This window comes from Paroedura picta, chromosome 13 (assembly GCF_049243985.1).
Source record: "Paroedura picta isolate Pp20150507F chromosome 13, Ppicta_v3.0, whole genome shotgun sequence".
NCBI lineage: Eukaryota > Metazoa > Chordata > Lepidosauria > Squamata > Gekkonidae > Paroedura > Paroedura picta.
The window spans coordinates 1,245,498-1,259,913 of record NC_135381.1 but is presented as its reverse complement, the minus strand read 5'-3'; the positions used below and the strand labels follow the sequence as shown (position 1 = coordinate 1,259,913).

The following is a 14,416-nucleotide window of genomic DNA, read 5'->3' as shown; positions in this document are numbered from 1 at the left end:
TCAACATCTGTTCCAACAAATGCTTTCAAGGATTAACTATGCTTCCTTGTACAGATGTTCTTTATCTTCAAGTACTATCTGCTTTCATCCCAGAGTCACTGTTCTGAGCTATGAAGGATCTGCTTTCTATGCGACTGAGCATTAGTGTAAGAATAAGCACACTTACTGGATTAGGAAAGCAAGAAAGAATACTCTTCTAAGCACATGCTATTGCACATTTCATATAAATTTTTAAAACTGCATCAAAAATCACTCAGTCTGCCACGCGGCGGGGATACCTTTTCTAAAGCAGTTAATCTAACCAGATAATCAACTATGTGGTGGTGGTGGTAGAAACTGCTGTCAAGTCCCAGTTAGTTTATGGTGCTGGTGAAGAACCAGTCTTGGTTAAGAGTGTCAGATTAAGTCACAGGTTCGAATCTCGACTTGTGCCATTGGTTGCCTTGGGCCAGTTGCACCCTTTCGGCCTAACACATCTCACAGGGCTGTGGTGAGGATAAAAATGGAGCCCAGGAGCTCTAAGAGAACTGTGACTAGCCTAAGGTCACCCAGCTGGCTGTATAGGGAGGCATGAGGAATCAAACCCAGTTCTCTGCTGCTCTTTAACCACTTTAATACGCTGGCTTTCAGTCCGCCCTGGGGAGAAAAATGGGATAGAAATGAAATAAATAAAAATAGAAAGGTGGCCCTGTAAGATTTCCAAGGCAGGCGACAAACTGAGGTGGCTTGCACCTTAAACTGGACTCATAAAACAGCAGCCGACAAGGCAGTTTTAAAATAGGCAAGACGTGTTCCTGACTGCCAGCCCCTGGCAACAACTGAGAGGCTGCATTCTGAACCAGCTGCCAGGTTATCTACAAGGGAAGCCCAACGTAGCGCTCGTGACAGTAGCTCAACCGCAAGGTACCAGAGGCACAGATGAGTGTGGCCAGGTCTGCAGAGTCCAGGAAAGGAGACAGCTGGAGAACCAGAAGTAGCAGGCAGAAGGCACTACTGGCCAACACACCATCCTGCTGGTCAAGATGCAAGGCTGGGTGCATGACCCCCTCCCCTCCTGGGACCCCCCACAGGCCCTTAACCTTTTCTGCAAAGGCCAGCTGCGCTCCATTAACCACTGTCGGGATATCTGCCTTTGAGGCAGCACTTCCTTTGGGATTGCCATCTGTAAGCTGGAGTTTTGTCCCCATCCCATCACAACCAGGAGAAGCTGGCCCAAATGAATGCTCTGTGCTGCCAAGAGTGCGCCAGAAGTGTACAAATTCACTGAGGGCTTGCAGCGCACATATTAGACCTGAACCCAGGCCTTGATTTGCTGGCTTTTTGACACAAAGCCATAGGGAGAGTTAGAGTCAAGTGGGTCTCCATGCTGGTCTGAAGCAGCACAACGAAACAAAGAGCCCAGTGGCACCTTTAAGACCAACAAAGATTTATTCAAGGCGTGAGAGTTCGAAGATCATGCCTTGAATAAATCTTTGTTGGTCTTAATGGTGCCACTGAACTCTTTGTTTTGTTTTATAGGGAAAATTGTTAGAGGAAGAAAAAAGTTATTACCGTACTATAGACTCTGTCTGCTTTCTTGACTCAAAATGCTCTCCTATGTCCGTCTAGCATGTAAACCCCCAATCCATCTTGTTCCCCCCCTTGGGACTGCGAATGTGCACACGCGCACACACACACAGTGCTCTGAACCACTTATCACCTGCTAATCTCTTGAAATGTTAATTACACTCACTATAATCTCTGCAGTTTATCAATACTAGGGATGGGCACGACCCACATTCACTTTCTACCTTGTTTCAAATGTACAGTTTGCAATTATTGGTCCATGAATGGCAGAACTTGGCATCTAGCACTAGGCAGGCATCTGCTGCTTCATGCCGGTGAGCAGGTATGAAATGCTGGGCTTCAATGCTGGGAAAAGGCTTCAATACCAATTAAAGGACTTCATGTGTATTAATTTGGGCTCTCCTCAAACACCGTTAACAAAATCTGTATGGCACAATCTCACTGGAGGAAAAACTCTCCCCACATGTAAAGGATCCCATGCAAAAGACACATCATTCCCTCTCGATTGTATCCCATTTTAATCGGTTTAGAGCTTGTACTAGTATTATTTTAATTTCATTCAATACCGCTTTTCAAGTGGAATTATTGATGGGGCTGGGGGCATCACAAAGGAAAAGGAAAACTAATTACGTTAAGACAGATTCAGGCAGGCCCAGCTCACAGTGGAATTTCACCACCCTGGCCCTCTCAGTGAGGGGTTGCCAAAGGCCAGCTGAAAGTTGTTCCTAGCCAGACTCTTGACCAGGTGCATCCTCTACCCACGCACACTGGAACGCTCCCTATGGAACGGCAACGCTGACTCTCTGCAACAGCAGTGCACACGCGTCCAAGGCAAACTCTCACGCAGCGGAGGCACACGGGTGCTGAAGTTCCGATGGGCAATTGCAAATGGAAAAGCCAACCTTGTGAAAAATGCAAACAGGCTAATTTCCACCCTCCTCCAGGTGAAACACCTGGGGCAGCACAAAGGGTAAGCAGCGGTTGTTTCCCACTCTGTTGTGCCCTTTAACAATGGAATTCTGAACCCAATTTTTTTCTAAAGTGAAACTCAAACACAGAGGTTGCTCCTTCAACACAATTGGTTTGTTTGGTCTGCTTGGTTTGTGATAAGGGCTGTTTTTATGGGGGGGGGGGGTATGGAAGCTGTTGTTTTATACTTGTAAACCGCCGTGAGACTTTCTGAGAGCAGCAGTATAAAAACAAATAAATCGTTTTATACACATTTCTCCCATTATCCAGCACCCCAGAGGACCTTTCCCCTTAGCATTTTTCATTCTTTAATAATGTTCTGTCCATTACTGTATCGCTTTGTAAGGAGGAGAAGACTGATTGTAAGCCAGGGTTACTGCACTCAGCTGTCTCCACTTCAAATAACTAGTAATAAGACCACCCTGATGCCTAATGTACAACCATCTCTCACACACAAACTATAAATTCCAAACTACTGGGCTGTCTAATCTCCCAATTCAAGGGGGGGTTTTAAGAGGTTCCCTCACAAAGAATTTCTACATCTTGATCAAAAACTACAGGCCGAAGGGTTCGTGTGGCTTCAGGTTGGCCCTGCTGGAAGCAGGAGGCACTATAAGTGACCTCCTTAGAGGAGCACCTGGGTTATCAGCAGGTGGAACATCCCCCTCCCCACTGGGCTATGAAATCTGCCACATAATTCAGCATCAGTGTGTTTGGTTTTCGAGGCGGATCAAAAGTTAATGGACCTGAGGAGCATGGGGCAATTTAAAGCACGCCTCAGCAAAACTTCCAACAATCTAAGCAGGCTGACTGCTCTCCCAATCAAAACCGTGTCAGGTTCCAATGAGCCATTTCATCAGGCAATTATCAGCCGGTTCAATTCCAACACACGTGCAATAAATTTGCAATTATTAAGCATCATTTGTCCCTACTTCCACAGTGCATCAAAAACACAGTATTCGCTTTCTGGCCCTTCCATTTCATCGCAGTCACATCCGGCGCTCTGCCTCGTGCTTGGAGCCCATCCCAGAAGTGACAGATGGAATAAGCACGAAGAACTAACTTGAAAAATCCACCGGTGTTTGAAAAGGCCGATCGAGACAGAACAATCTCAACAGGCTCCACAAAGGGAACTACAGAGGCCGACTAAAAGGATCCTCCTGCAAAGCTGCAGATGTTCATTTTAGAGAAAAGGTAGCTTGATGCAAAAAGGAAACATGTGCAGCTTTCTGTGCATGGGGGAGGACTGGCCCTTGCTGGCCAGCTACTGAGCTTGACCTTTCACCTCGGTGAACGCAGCCTTCAGTAAACACGGATCTCAGCAATTGTAGCCTACTTTTCTGTAGCAAGCCACTGAAAACTACCCATGTTCCTTGCACTGATTTCTCAACAAATATAACTTCCATAAGACCAAATTAATTCCCACAGCTGCATTCTAATTTCATATTATATAATGTTCAACGTAAACCGCCCAGAGCTGCAAAGAGATGGGCGGTATAGAAATCTAAATAAATAAATAAATAAATAAAAATATTTCTTAAACCCTTAATTTGCTCCCCGTACTCCAGAGTCTGCAATTTCCTGCCCAGCATGCTGATATTCTCTTTGTTTCTCTCTCTTGCACACATGCAAAAAATAGAAAAAACATGCAACGAGAAGGAGCCTCCCAGAATAAAGTACAGCAAGGCGTATCATAGTCACCCAATGGTGATTGCAACAATGCTGCAACGCCTGAGATTTCGGCATGTGCCACACGAATGGGTGAGGTACTCAGAGCTGAGCATAATTCTTTTCTTCCTCTGAAAGCCAAATGCCACTCCGTGGGGCAGGGCCCTCACAAAAGACATCATCACCATATGGTCACCATGGCATTTCTGACCCAATTGAAGGTTAATGAAAGAAGAAAGGGGCTGCACCAAGAGAAAGTAGGGGGGAAACAATGGGTGCTCGTAGGGAAAGAATCGCTAATACTTCGAGGAGGGAAAGTAGCATTCTACTAAGGATCTGAACTGATATCCCCCTGAAGAAGCCTGATGCGAAACACATGGGGGGTTTCACAAATATTAAAGATTCTTTCCCGACAAGACCAATTTCCCCCCTGATTTCTCCAATTAAAAGTCAACAAGTGTGGCCTATAGGGATTGTTTGTTTGTTTCTACCAAATAATAATCTATAAACAATAAACTACCTCCAGGCAGCTTCGGCTTCCTCCCATTTCCCTGTTTTATTTTTAAAATCTTAGCCTCATGCCTTGCCACAAGGATGGCTTGTTCCACTGGCCTCCTGCTTCGAGGGAAGGCTCGGCCGCTGAAGAGAGCTGGCTGGCTGAAGTTTAGGGTTTTGGAAACTGATCAGGCATTTGGCACCATCAAAATCCCTAGGCTGTTATGGGTTCAGGTGGGTCGCTGTGTTGCTCTGGAGCAACAGAACAAAGTTTGAGCCCACTGGCACCGTTGAGACCAACATTCTGGGCACAATAAGCTCTAATGCAGGGGTAGGCAAACTGTGGCCCTCCAGATGTCTATGGACAATAATGGCAGGGGCTCATGGGAATTGTAGTCCATGGACATCTGGAGGGCCACAGTTTGCCTACCCTGCTCTAATGTGCATACACTTTGCTGGTCTTAAAGGTGCCCCTGGATTCAAACCTTGTTCCACAGGGCTTTACAGAGGAATTCAGGCGATATAATGAGAGGTCCCTGCCCCAGGATGTTGATGGAAGCCACCTATTCATGGGCAGAATGTGTATCAATGTAATGACGTTACAGTCGAGGGGGGCGCAGACTGTCCACTGTCAGCTGAATCTGAGACGAAGCATGACGTGGCAGAAACAAACCCCACACTTCAAGTGTATTATTGGCTTGTGCTCCTGTTGTCAGAGGGTGGGCTGATGACACCAGAACCCAACAGAAGAACTCAGTTCTACGCAATGAAACTCAACTGCGCTTTTTGTTCTCTCTCTTTGGCATCACAATCAAATCTGAGCCAGTGTTACTTTGGGGTGTCCCTTTCTTTGCTGATGCGGTGCTGGGTGGGAGGGTGGGGTGGGGTGTGGGGTGTGGGGGGTGGGTAAGGCTTAAGAGCCACGTCTGTTTCAGGCTTAGTCATCTTTGCTCCCCCTGGTGCCTTGTGCTCCATCACGGAGGAGGGAGGCAGAGAGCGGCGTGTGCAGATGACCCATGCAGGCAGACCCCTGGGGAACTGGCTCATGCCCCCCACGGGCACTTGGGAGAACAAAGGAGCGTGTCCCACCCCTCATCCTAACAGGACGCCCTATACTCCTCCGGCATGGGAGAGGCAACGCTGCAGCACCCGAAGCCCAGAGGAGGGGGGGGGGGGCGCTGCCATTCGCATCTTGCCCTCATCTCGACTCGGACCTCGGAAGCCAAGCCAGGCTCTGCGCGGGATTTGGCCGGGGGCCGCCAGGGAAGCCCCTCCGGCCCTGAAGCCTCCCGGGGTTGGTGGCAACCCCCCTGCGAGCCTCCTCCCGGCCAAGGGCGCCTGGGCGACTCCCAGCCTGAGCCCCGCGGGAGCTCCCGGCTCTCCAGTGAGCACAAAGGGCCCCGCCGGTCCCCGTCCAGGGGAGGGCCACGGAGGGGGAGGGCCCCGCCTCCCGGGCAGCCGCTCCCCGCCCCCCCGCCCCCGCCGGCTGTCAGCGCCTCTCCGGCTAAGCGAGGGGCTATGAAACCCCCCCGCCGCCCCCCCACCTGCATGCCTGCATGGCCCCCCCGCCCCAGGCACCTGCCCCGGCCCCCCCATCCCTCCTCCTCCTCGGCAGGCAGCCCTCGCCCTCCCACGGGACCCGCGCCCGGACCACCGCCCGGCACGCACCCGGCCCCGGCGCCCCTCTGCAGCCGCCGCCCCCCCCCACACCCCCCCCGCCGCTGCCGCGCTGCCGCGCTGCCGGGCGCCCCTCCCCCCACCTGCTCCCCGGCCCCGCCCTCACTCCCCCCCCTGCTGCCCCCGCCAGCCTCGCCTCGCCTCACCTCGCCGCCGCCGCCGCCCGATGCCGAGTGCGCGACTGACAGAGGCCGGCCCGGCCGCCAGGGGGCAGAGGGCGGGGCCGAGCCGCGCAAGCCACGCCCCCGCCCTCCCCCTCACCCGCAGAGCGCCCAAGCGGCGGCCGGGAGCAGCCAATGGCGAGGCAGCGCGGGACGCCGGCCGGCCAATCGCCCCGCCCCCAAGGCCCGCCCGAAGCCCTGCCAGGCCCCCCCCCCCCGCCCGCCCGCGCGCCCAGTGCCGCAAGGAAACCAGAAGAACAGGCGGCAGGGAAAGCCCCTCCCCCCTCCCCTCAGGCCGCGCGTGGGAAGGGCCGGGCGGGAGCCCCTCCGCCACACCGGGCCCTGCGCCTGAGGCCCGGGAGCGGGAGGGGGACCCCGGTTCTTGGGAGGGGTTTCCCGGGGGGGGGGGGAGGCAGCACGGCCTCTGCCCGGGGAGGCTCTGTTCTCGGAGAAAGGGGACACGCAGGCCGGTAGACGAGGCCGAGCCCCTGCAGGCATTAATCGCCTCCTGACGAGGCACCTCACGGAAGACTCGTGGGAATTAGTGGCAGCCACCGGTTAAGAGGGCAGGTTCTCTTACGGATCGAAAACAGAGTCGGAATCCGGATTGGTCCTGGGCCAGCGCTGTGCCACTTATTCGCCAGGGATCTGGGCCTGGGTTGTGCGTGCGTGCGTGGGTGTGAGGAGTGCAGCGGCCAAGTTTGCAGAGGACACCAAATCATTCAGGATGGGGAAATGCCACTCTGACGTTCAGTGTTGGGAAGTGCGAGGTGATGCACATCGGAACAAAAAATCCCCACTTCAAATTTAGGCTGACGGGTTCTGAATTTGCCGAGACAGAACGATCTTGGGGTCATTCATAGTGGATAGTTCAGTGAAAGCATCAACCCAGTGTGCTGTAGCAGCATAACAGGCAAACTCTGTATCAGGGATTATTAGGAAAGGTATTGCAAATAAAATGGCTGATATTATAATGCCCCTATGTAGACGTGCAGCCTCATTTGGAATACTGCATACAGTTCAAGCCACTTCAAAAGGACATTGCACGTGTCTCCAATGTATAATTTGTTTACTTGGTCCCGCAGGACTTAATGCAGAGCCCTTGAAGCACCCTATCTTCATATTCCCTCCCTTTCTTGGCCACACTTGAGCATGACAAAGACCCAATGTGAGTGGAGGTATATATAATCATAAGTAATTATCGAATATAAAATCAAGCTATACCCCTGGGCGGCAGTGCTACCCATTAGCGATGACATGTGATTAACAGCATTCTCCTTATTCATACTCTCCTTTCATATTCTTTAGATGTGTCCCTTACTTAGTCTGAAAGTAAGAGTCCTAATTAAAAGATTTGGATGCTAGCAAAAAAAAAAAAAGGCAATTAGCTAAAGAAACAGATGGGCTTTTTATCTTACATATATAACAGATGGTTAATTAGGAAGAGGCTAGCCACAGAGAATCAGAGGGAACTGACAAAATAAAAGATGGATGGATGTCTTTATTTTTGCATATAGGTTTCTTCTTTTTATAAAATAAATATCTTAATATAAATATTTTCCTCAGGTGACAAATATTTTGCTTAATTTGGCACCTGGAGTATGTGTGGCTTCAACCAGCCTCACTTTCACCAATATATCTTATTTCTATCAAATTTAATATTTGCCTTATGACTGTATTCAGCCTGTTCAGAAATCCTGACATTTCATTATCTCTTGCCAGCTGCCAAGGACTTCATTCTAACTGCATGGATCAGGTGGTCTCCAGATTTTTTAAAGCGTCTGTTTCACATTGCATGTGGAAAGTCTGACGGGAAGCTTTTGTGATGGTGGCCCATGAGGCAGAAATGGCGGGAAAGGTGACTTTGGGCCCAGAAAACGTTGAGAACTTGCCATGGCATCATTCATTTGTGAAGGTAAGCAAGCTCGGAACTGGTCTTTTAAGATGTTGGAAATACAAGAATTAAAAACCCGTCTCCCCAAAATAAAACCTATCTCAAACCCATGTCTATCAGCTGCTCCTCTTCCCCATTCATTTTGCATGTCTATCGTTCTATACTTGTCTTTTTTAAAGATGTTAAGTAGAAATTACTCTTATAATTACTATTATAAAAGTAGAGCAGGTATTTTGTGCTTATGAGGTGTTGGCCACTTTACAGGGATATCTGTTGCTGTAAAGTGGTTCCTGTTAAGGTACATTCAACCCTTCTCCCTCTCATAGACCTCCTAGACAATTGTGTACACCATATAGTTATTCTATTTTTGCTGGCACATAAAAAGACTGAGCCGCAGCCCTGTGCAACGCAAAAGCTCTCACCCAGCCTTTCCACCTCAGGGGGATCCCAACACAGAGAATGGTCTCGACCTAGTGGCATTCTCATGGTATTGCCTAAGTGTTCTTATGAGCAACTAATATGAGCAGCTGCTAGTACCTTTTTTCTTAAGCACTAAAGGATTTGCCAACCCTGGACCAATCACACCATTCCCATCTCACCTTTTCTAGCAGGTGGTGTGGCTTTCTCTGCCTCTGGTTTACGCTTCTCAAAAGTTTTCTTCACGTCCGCAACTTTGAGCGCTTTCTCATCCTCTTGGCTTCTTGCCTTTTTCCTTTGCCCTTCCAGGATTGTATTCGCATCTTCTGCAGGCTCCTCTCCAGCAACTTGGCTTGGGACACCTTCTTTGGTATCATCATTAGGGCGATTGATCAGTGTCAGCAGCATGGCTGCAGTTGCTTTGGGACTCTCCCCTGGTGGTAGCTCGGTAGCCGGGGTTTGCAAACAACCTGTGTGGCTGCTTGAATTAGACACTGCTCCCATTTCATCACAGACAACAAGATCTTCACCCCTCTCTGGGAAATGGCAGTCACTCTGTCTCAAACACATTTCAGCCTCTCCAGAAACCAAAGCAAAATTTAAAGCAGCAGACATTTTTATCTCAAGGCCCTTTGCTACCTTATCGCTGTCAGCCGTCTCCTCCACTGAATCTTCTGCACCAGTCAGAACAACGTGACAGAAGTCTGGAGCACTATCAGGTCCAGAGACACAATCAGCAGGCTGTGTAAAGTTTCCCCTTTGATTGCTGGGAACTGTAGCCAGTTGGCCTCCTGTTTCTTGCTTGCTTTGCGCTGGAGGAAAGTCCATCTCTCCATTCTTTGGCTCCGTGGAATCAACCCAGTTCAGGGGACTAGCCCTGTTTTCCTCGCCAGGAGAGTTCAAAGTCAGTCTGTTTATTTGCCTGTTCTCTACACTGCTTTCAGAATCTGACCGTGTTATCTGTCTCCGTAGCGTTCCCTGGTAAGCGTTAATCATATTTGTGCTCCCACCTGCAAACTTGCTTTCAAAGCTTTCCCAATGGCCACAGTTATTTACTTGGGTGGGTGGCCAGCTATGCCCTGTCATTTCCCTTTTCCTTTCAGGTTTTGGAAAGTCATTAGTCTGTTCAAATGGGTGGATTTCTCCCTCTCTGGTTATGATGCTGAGTTTTGTTTCCTCCAGCCTGTACAAAAGAGCACTCACCTTCCTGCCTTCTGTTTCTTCCGAGTGCTGCCTTTTAAACACCAGAGACGGGATCTCATTCTCATGTGCTTGCGTAGCTGTGCCTTGTGCAGTGTTCAAGGGCTCTGCCATCCACCCTTTTGTGTCCCTCGCACTGGCTTCTCCGCTCGTTTGTGTGTTTGAGGAAACCTGTGAACTGCAGTCAGCATCCACAGATGTACTTCTCTCTGCAGTCTCATGCTCCATGTGCTTTTCAGTTAAGAAAACGTAATCGTCACCTTTCATTTTGGAAGTCTTTCTGGTGTGGGAAGCAGCTTTCCTTTTGGTCATGGTTTTGCTATCAAGTGAATACCCAGAGTGGTGCCACGCAGGGGCTTCCATGTTCAGCTGAGTGGTGCCTGAATGGTTTAAGTCAACTCCTTTGCAGACAGAAGCGTAACAAAACCTGTCCCACTAAACGTCCGGCTGCTCGGTTCAGAATCCCTCACACTCTTGTTTTCCCTTTTAGAATAGCAAAGAGGGGGAAAAACACAGGTTGCATGGAAATATCTGGCTGATGAGAACTGGAATGGCTAGCATTACAGTAACCAAAGATGGACAATTCCCAGGAGATACACAACATCCATTTCTATATCAGGGCACAATATATTACTACCTACACTACTACCCCACCTGAGCTGAAGTAACCTCATCCCAGGTCTAACAAATCCCAGTTTTGTAACCATAGAGCACTTCGTAGGAAGTATTTCTTACATTCAGATGATTCTCTTCTCCGGTTGCTTTCTTCTTCTTACAAACAGGTTGCAAAAAATCTTTTTGGCAATTTCCAATGATTTTTTTCCTGGTCTTGGAGTGATGATTCACAGTCCTTCTCTGGCAGTCATTTATGGTCAAGATTGTTATCAGTATTCATCCAAGAGTGGACTTTCTTCCATGGGATTTGCAGAGAGTTTGAAAATAACTATCTGCACTTTGGTGAATTTCCAGTGTTTTTAAAACATTGAGGTTCCTTGTCATAAATTCCTTTTATCCACAAGCTCTGTCCTTACACCATGCAGAGTGGAGCCTGATACTTGGACCTTGGTCTGGTTCCCAGCATACTTAGGAAACGATAAAGCATTCAGGGCAAAGAGAGAGAGAGGCAGAGCCTGGAACTGCTTGCAAGTACATGTTATTGTTACGGGAATGCTGTGCCATCAAAAGCATTCTGGAGATAAACAGAGAAGCCTAGCAGCACCAGTTTCAGGAATAAGACTCCTTGCAGACACCAGATTTATCAAAGCCATTATTAAAATTCTAGGCATTTGCAAACATTACGCAGCAAAAAGTGTTTCCCTCAGGTCAAGGTTCCACTAATAATGAACTCCGATACATCTTCTAAAACCGAAGAGGAAAGATTTTGATTAAAGATCTGAAAACCAGCTTACTGTATATAGCCCCAAATGCAAGACATTTCAACTAAATAGGGAGCTCTGCTGAAAACGCTGCAGTCCAACTTCTCTCTCAGGGCCTTCCCTCACTCCTTGCCTTTTATGGCCTGTTAGGGTGAGGCTTCCCTTCTCCCAAAGCTTCCTGGTAGGACTAGGAGGCAAACTGTCCCAGACAAACTACAAGATGCATCTTGGAGGGGCTGCTGGTAGGAAATCTGGCCACTGCATGGGAAGCAGGAGCTGTTCATTTCTCAAATATTGCAGCTTCGTTGGGGAGGGAGGGGATGTCATCATCTTATTTTGTCATTGGTACCTCATGTACTGACCTTCCTCTTTGAGCTCAAAGCACATCATGTACACGATCTCACTAACCCTTAAAAACCACCCTGCAAAGTAGGCCAATATTGGGGAGCAGCTAAGGCTGCAGAAACTGAACTTTGCTTAAATCCACCAGGTAAGTTCATGGTTCACGTTATTAAACTGGATTTCTAATTTTAGAAGCGAATAGACTCTTTTCAGCCTCCATTAACCATATCCAACCTAAATGCATACACTTGCCTCATCACTCTTGCAGCTCCCCTTCCAACTGTCCTCTCTCCCTAGAGGAAGTCTAGAATTAAGGTCCTTGGGCAGGTTTCCTTTGTTCTTTCTTTTTTGTTTATGCCATAACACCCCATGTTTATACAGGTTCTGTGTAAGTGTAAACAGCAGAAACAATACCCAGGTCATGCTGAAGATCTGAAGCCTGAATCCCAGATGGTGAAAATTAGCTGAGGTTCAGCTCCTGGGCTTCACTGAGGGAGCCTCTGTAAACCATTCCCCTTAATGACTTTCTGTCATTGCCAATACCGTTGAAAGGCTCCACTTATCTCTGTCAATAGCTATGTTCCATTTATCTCCACAGAAGAGCAGTGGGTGACCTACAGCAGCAACCTGCAAAGGTTTCGCAAAGACAATTAGATCTATTTGCTAGTCAATGCAGAAACTTACAAGAGGGGAAGGGGTCCCTGCTATTCCTAGTAGATTAATCAGTGTATTATACCTAAACCTTAAGATCATGCAAATGTCACTCCCTTCCCTTCTTCTCTTAGAGAAGTCTAAGAGAACTGCTCTGTGAGAACAGCTCTAAGAGAACTGTGACTAGCCAAAAATCACCCAGCTGGCTGCATGTGGAGGAGGAGTGGAGAAACAAACCCAGTTTTCCAAATTAGAGTCCTCAACTCTTTAACAACGACACCATGCTGGTGTGAACCTGTACACTTTTGTGTTATATTGGTTGATCTTAAAATAAGTTATTACCTGGCTTTTGGATTTTATTTTGCTCCCTATCACAGTAATGTGTGTCTGTGGCACCATCTAACCCACTGTCCTGTTCCCAACAGCTGCCAGACAGGTAGCCTGATGAGGTGGGCTCTTTCTTCTACCAGAATAAATTATTCTTTAAAATTCCTTGTTGGTTTTGCCACTGTACATTCACACAGTTGTCCCTTCTTCTGGTTTTCATCCGCAGCCCAAGGAGGTTTTATTTTGCTCTCATGGCCATGGATAGACTTTTTTTCCTCTCTACAACTAAGATAAGATCCCTGGCCTATTGAATCCATAATTAAATACTGTGTGAAGACAGGCTTCTTGCTGTTTCGTTCCAAACCTACTGGCAACTTCATAGAGCTTCCCTGAGTGCTGGTCTTCTGAAGAAGAAAAGCATACCCCGTGTGCTCTCCAGCTATAATTTGATAAACCTCTATTATGTGTCATCCCTGGAGGCTGAGTTACATTTAAAAATCGTTAGGTTTAAGGAGCAATCAAATTATATACATGAGCCTCGGAGAAGCATAATATAGCCATTAAATATGGCTCCAGTGTTACCATGGAAATTTAGGTGTAATCTGCAGCTTCTCTTAAAATGATAAGAAACAATTATTGAATAGTGGAGTGTGATGTTTTTGCTTTATGCCCAGGAGAGGAGTGTCCCTGGTTCAGTTTGGTTGTTTAAGTTAACACTTCATTAGAGAACTCTCATTGCAATTAGCTGTGGACAAGAAAACTCTCAGATTTAGGTCATGCCATTCCCCCAGGGTACTGAAGAGAAAATTTCCAAGAATCCATGGCAGCGGGATTTTAAGTTACTCAGGCAATGGGGCCTTTTTGTTTATTACTTCTAGCATTTCTTGTGATTTTCGCTGAGAATACGTCCCCAATACCAGCTTTACAAAGAAAACTGGTAAAGGTTCCATAAGCCACTGCTTCCTCCTACGTATTAATGCAGCTGGCTGCTTCTGTTTACTCATCTGCTGTTTGAAAATCCCTGCTTTCTGTTGGGGGCTGCATTTTGCCATGGGCAAAAACTGTGGGTGAGCATTGTTGAGTCAGGTTTTTTCCTCTATCCTGATGGTGGAAAGTACCACCATATTGAAGCCAATTTATGGTGACCCCGGAAGATTTCCAAGGCAAGAGGCATTCAGAGGTAGTTTGCCATTGCCTGCCTCTGTGCAGCAACCCTGGATGTCCTTGGTGGTCTCCCATTCAAATACTAATCAGGTCAGACTCTGCTTAGCTCCCAAAATCTGACACCAAATTCCCGGGTACCCCCCTCCCCCTCTTAAGTTGCAGTGGTTAAGAGTGCAGAGGCTGGCACTCCTCTAGCTCTTCAGGCCAGCGAGCAGCCACCACTGCCTCCGCTGCCCAGCTGCTGCAGCTGTGAGTCTCTGCTGGTCCTCTCACAACCTGTCCTGCCACCGTTGCCACCCCTACAGGCTGTGGTGGGTCCCAAGCACAACCCAAAAGCAAGGGTGGAAGGGCCTGCTGTGCTGAGGCCAGCTTTTCCCCTGCTGCTCCTGGGCAGCACTGCCATGGTTGTGCATGGGCCCCACTGCAGCCTGCAGGGGCAGGAGTGGTGGTTCGAGAGGCAGCTAGAGGACCAGCAGAGTCCTGCCATTATAGCAGGTGGGATGCCGGCA

General features: G+C 48.4%; 2 protein-coding genes across 6 annotated transcripts in view; one reads left to right on the top strand and one right to left on the bottom strand.

Annotated features, from left to right (window-relative positions):
- Positions 1 to 10,688, bottom strand: part of CORO1C (coronin 1C) — a 49,903-nt gene extending 39,215 nt beyond the window's left edge. Inside the window, exon 1 of one of the 4 annotated variants that reach the window (XM_077309109.1) lies at positions 9,030 to 10,688. In XM_077309109.1, the coding sequence (XP_077165224.1) occupies positions 9,030 to 10,410 (1,381 nt within the window). In that variant the 5' untranslated portion in view covers positions 10,411 to 10,688. Of the gene's footprint in view, positions 1 to 6,516; positions 6,608 to 9,029 lie in introns of those variants that run through there. The other 3 variants (XM_077309110.1, XM_077309111.1, XM_077309112.1) reach the window with 3 other exon arrangements.
- The window catches only part of DAO (D-amino acid oxidase), a 52,926-nt gene continuing 48,201 nt past the window's right edge, over positions 9,692 to 14,416 (top strand). For both annotated transcript variants that reach the window (XM_077309119.1, XM_077309120.1), the window contains exon 1: positions 9,692 to 9,828. The gene's annotated coding sequence lies outside the window, so the exon portion shown is untranslated. The remainder of the gene's footprint in view (positions 9,829 to 14,416) is intronic.